At 37.8% G+C, this 3,981-nt stretch overlaps 1 protein-coding gene across 1 annotated transcript; it reads left to right on the top strand.

The window, feature by feature from the left end:
• Nucleotides 1-607: 607 nt before the first annotated feature.
• Nucleotides 608-3,678, top strand: LOC112518054 (probable small nuclear ribonucleoprotein F). The gene is made up of 4 exons (XM_025125600.1): nucleotides 608-674; nucleotides 1,364-1,489; nucleotides 1,845-1,909; nucleotides 3,390-3,678. The coding sequence occupies exons 1-4, from the start codon at nucleotides 669-671 to the stop codon at nucleotides 3,457-3,459; spliced, it is 267 nt and encodes an 88-aa protein (XP_024981368.1). The 5' UTR covers nucleotides 608-668; the 3' UTR covers nucleotides 3,460-3,678.
• The last annotated feature ends 303 nt before the right edge of the window (nucleotides 3,679-3,981 follow it).

The raw sequence follows: 3,981 nt of genomic DNA, 5'->3' as shown, positions 1-3,981 counted from the left end.
TGTCTCGACGAGATGCAGTGACTGTTGATTGTTGTATAACGATGCGATGAACTTGCGAAGGCGAGTGGAGCAACTAGGTTTTGTCTTGCTGTGTTAGACACAAGAAATCGAGATACAACAGCCGTCCTAAGTGTGCGTGCCCCTGCCCCCTCCCCTGGTTTTGTATTTTTTGATCGGGTTGTCGGGTTGGGTCGGGTTCATTTGGACCTGACCCAATTCCAACCCAATAAGATCGGGTTGACTAATTTTTTTATCGATCATGCATCGGGTTACCTCGAGTTGGGTTTTTTTTTTTTAAAATTCGGGTTGGGTTGGTCGGGTTCATCGGGTTTTTGAGCACCCCTATGTAAAACGGCTAACAATTATTTTGTTATTCATTTATAAAAAATAAAAATTGCTTTTCCCCCAAATATTAAACAAAAATTCCATTATACTTGCTGAAATCTCTATTTTGCCCTCTAACTACTTCAAGCTTTTGAATGTTTTTTAGAGGGACTGGAATGAGATCTATAGAAACAAGAGGGGGTGGGACTAAATAATAATCGAGGGGGGTTTAATGTACAAATTTCCAATGTATTTATACCGCCTTTCATCCGTTGGACGGAAACTCGCCAAAAACCCTAAACCTTCACGGTCCAGGAAGCTGCAATCGACTCTTCTCTACGAATATGGCGGTAAGTAGCAATCCTCGAGGCTTTTATTTTCGGTAATTTTTCCTATTTAGTCTTTGTATAATGGTGTTCACACTGTTTCAGCCGAAATTAGTAGATCGCATTGTGTATTAATCGCTCAATTAGGGTAGTGAGTTAGTTTGTGTTTGTAGACCTAATTTTATGGCTGAATGCGGGATGTTTATCATTTTCTGGTCGTGTGTTTGCAAGTGCATATACGCCCAAAGCTTATGGCTGGGTTGGGGAATTATGTTAGTTCGCCGGCAAAAACTTGATTGAAGGGGTTTGATATTCTGGGTAGCGGGTGTTTGTCTATGTACACTCGACCTTATAGCTAGCTCAGTTGAGTTAGAATGTTAGATTGTTGTATTGCAGTTGGTTAGTTGGAGTTTTTTTAAAATTGGGTCCTGAGTACTGGGAAGATTTCATACCTTCGTCCTGTAAGTTGGTTATTTGTCACTTAATCTGATGAACCAATTACATCCACCGTCACTTATGCATCTAAGTTAAAGGAGAATCAGACAATGGATAAAAGGGAAAAATGTTCTATTTTGCTGATGTTTGGATAGGGTTTTGAAGAACTTATTTTGATTTTTGAGCAATTTGTAGATGATTTCCTTTACTGTAGTGTATAGTTTAAGATTAATATTTTGTGATGCAAATTTGGGAACTTAATTGTTTAAATTTTGCAGACTGTACCAGTTAATCCCAAACCTTTCTTGAACAATTTGACTGGGAAGCCTGTCATTGTGAAACTCAAGTGGGGAATGGAGTACAAAGGTTATCTTGTCTCCGTCGATTCGTACATGAACTTGCAGGTAGCCGACTGACTTCTTACCATCCCATTCAGTTTTGCATTCAATACCTGACTATAAACTATTTGTCTAAATATATGATCAGTGTATTGTAGCTAATGCCAACTACATTGGTTTTGTGAGAATGGAGGCTATGGTTTTGCATCTTTGTTATTATATTATTCTTGGTAATATGTTTGCATCTTGTTGTCATGTTAATAGAGCTGCTTACAGGCCATCTTTTCATTAATCTGCAATGAGTTAAATGATAATTTCTGTTTCAAGACATACATTCATTTGTGTTCAAATTTTGAAAAGACTTGACATGTCAGTAGTCATAACCTCTGCCTCTAATATTGGTTGGTGCCTTGTTTTCCAGTTGGCAAACTCTGAAGAATACATTGATGGGCAGTTTACTGGAAACCTTGGAGAGATTTTAATCAGGTATACTTGGATTGTCTAAATAGCTTTTAAAGATAGGACAACTTGAATTTAGAGTGATAGAAAATCATCTCTCTTCTTTCTGATTATACACTCTAGACGGATTCATGACCTATGAAAAAGTTCTATTTAGATCTTGTCCACTCATATCATCCTTGACTTGCCTTGAGCTGATGGTGGTGGCACAATCTTATCACTCCCATGTAGGAAGTAAAGCAAGATTGTAAGCTTTTTTGGTTGTGAAGTCATTTAGAATTCTTATGACCAAAAGAAATATTACGCAATAGTGTGCTGTATCCTTATGAAGCAGATACATAACTCATTGAGTGTCACATTACTACAGCTGTTTGGCCAGTGTTATATTTATCTGCCTATCTCTTGTACTCACAGGCAAGCTTTCATTTGTGCAGTCTTTTGGTAAAAATAAAGTATTCTTAAATTTGTAAAGGTTGGCTGGGGTGAGACCAGTATAATATGAATGACATCACTGGCCTTCGAAGGATAGTCTTTATTTTAGCGTAAACCATTGGAAGAGATATGCAGAGTTTCATTTCTTTGAGAAGAGCATCATAAAATCTTGCCTTTTTCGCCATGCCATTGTGCGTGGATAGTAATATGGAATGTGTGAATATACATTTGTAAATGAGTCAAATGACCATTCCTTCTAACCCTTGTAATGTTGGTCAAAGTGGGGTTTGTTTAACCTTGAGGGCTAGCTCTATTGGCAAATAAAGGCGAGGCCTTGGGGCTCCTCTGTATGGGTCACTAGTTTGAGTTTCCTCAGGGCTGCTGGGGATTTTCTTTGTTGTTATCGTTAGGTCCTCCATAGATTTAGTCGAGGTGCGTGCAAGCTGGCCCGGACACTCATGGTTTCCCAAAAATTGTGGGGTTGTTGGTATCTGTTTACTTAACTACCCTTTACCAGACACAAGGACAAAGTAAAGGAGTAGGTGGACTGAAACATAAAAGAGAGTTCCATGTGGTGCTTTATTCTTGGGTTCTTGTTCACATGATATCATATCAACTCCTTAGCTGAGGTAATGGAACAGAACAACCCCTTTATGTCTTGAGAATATATGTTGCCTATTCATTGAATATAGGTGCTCAATTAAAGCTCCAAAAGATTTTAAAAACTTAAATCATATTTTAAGATTTCATACATTGTTGTTGTTGCTGTCTCCCTCATTTTTCGGAAGTATAGAAGAAACATAGAACATTGTGTGATGACTGTTTTATACAACTTAAGTAAGCAGAACAGCCTTGTTGAAGTTTCTGGTTTCTCCGTGCATATGCGATGAAAAGTTCTTGTTCTTCCTGACATTTTTTGTTTTGCTTATATCGACCTTTATTTTGGTTATTAAAGGGTTTTCCAATGATCTGGTCTGATCCATGTATCATGTACATCATCTTCATGCATCAAATATGGATCTTGTGTGCATATATGATTGGCTAAAAGATCGGCGTTTATGTGTTGAATATGCAGATGTAATAATGTTCTATATTTACGAGGTGTACCAGAGGATGAAGAAATAGAGGAAGCAGAGCGCGACTAGCAGGCGCACTCTTTACCATTGAATCTATTGATTTTATTTTCAACCTCTTCTGTTCTTGTATGACTCTGGAAATACCTGTAGATGTAATGATCCAAGTGACACTGGCCTAGAAACCCTGAACCTCTGATTTGCTAAGAGTTCAATTGGGTGGATGTGGACGATATTCAGTTTGGACATATCAGACAATATTGCATGTTGCTGTCTTATTTCTTTTTTGGCCACAGATTGAATCGTGTTGATTGGGAACAGCCGCTTACCACTCTTATCCTTTTGGTTAGAGGTTGGGTGTATGTACATCTCAAATCCTCATATCCTACTTTTGAGTAAGATATATGGCGTTGATTTGGTTAATAAATCGTATTGATTTTTAGGGATCACAAAAGATCCACATTGAATGTTACACTTTCAATTACACTTTCATCTTGTTCCCTCTGTACTCAACTTCCACAAATATCACTGAAATATAAGAAGCATGTGTTCAACTCCATGTCTAAGGGGCTGTTTGTTTTTAATAAAAAAAGC

Source organism: Cynara cardunculus, assembly GCF_001531365.2.
Source record: "Cynara cardunculus var. scolymus isolate 2C chromosome LG 1, CcrdV1, whole genome shotgun sequence".
Classification (NCBI taxonomy): Eukaryota; Viridiplantae; Streptophyta; class Magnoliopsida; order Asterales; family Asteraceae; genus Cynara; species Cynara cardunculus.
The sequence above is the reverse complement of the archived record's forward strand: the minus strand, read 5'-3'. Positions and strand labels throughout refer to the sequence as shown.

Coding starts and splice junctions, on each gene's coding strand:
- LOC112518054 (XM_025125600.1), top strand. Junction 1,490..1,844: donor ATTCGTACATGAACTTGCAG/GTAGCCGACTGA, acceptor CTTGTTTTCCAG/TTGGCAAACTCTGAAGAATA. Junction 1,910..3,389: donor CTTGGAGAGATTTTAATCAG/GTATACTTGGAT, acceptor TTGAATATGCAG/ATGTAATAATGTTCTATATT.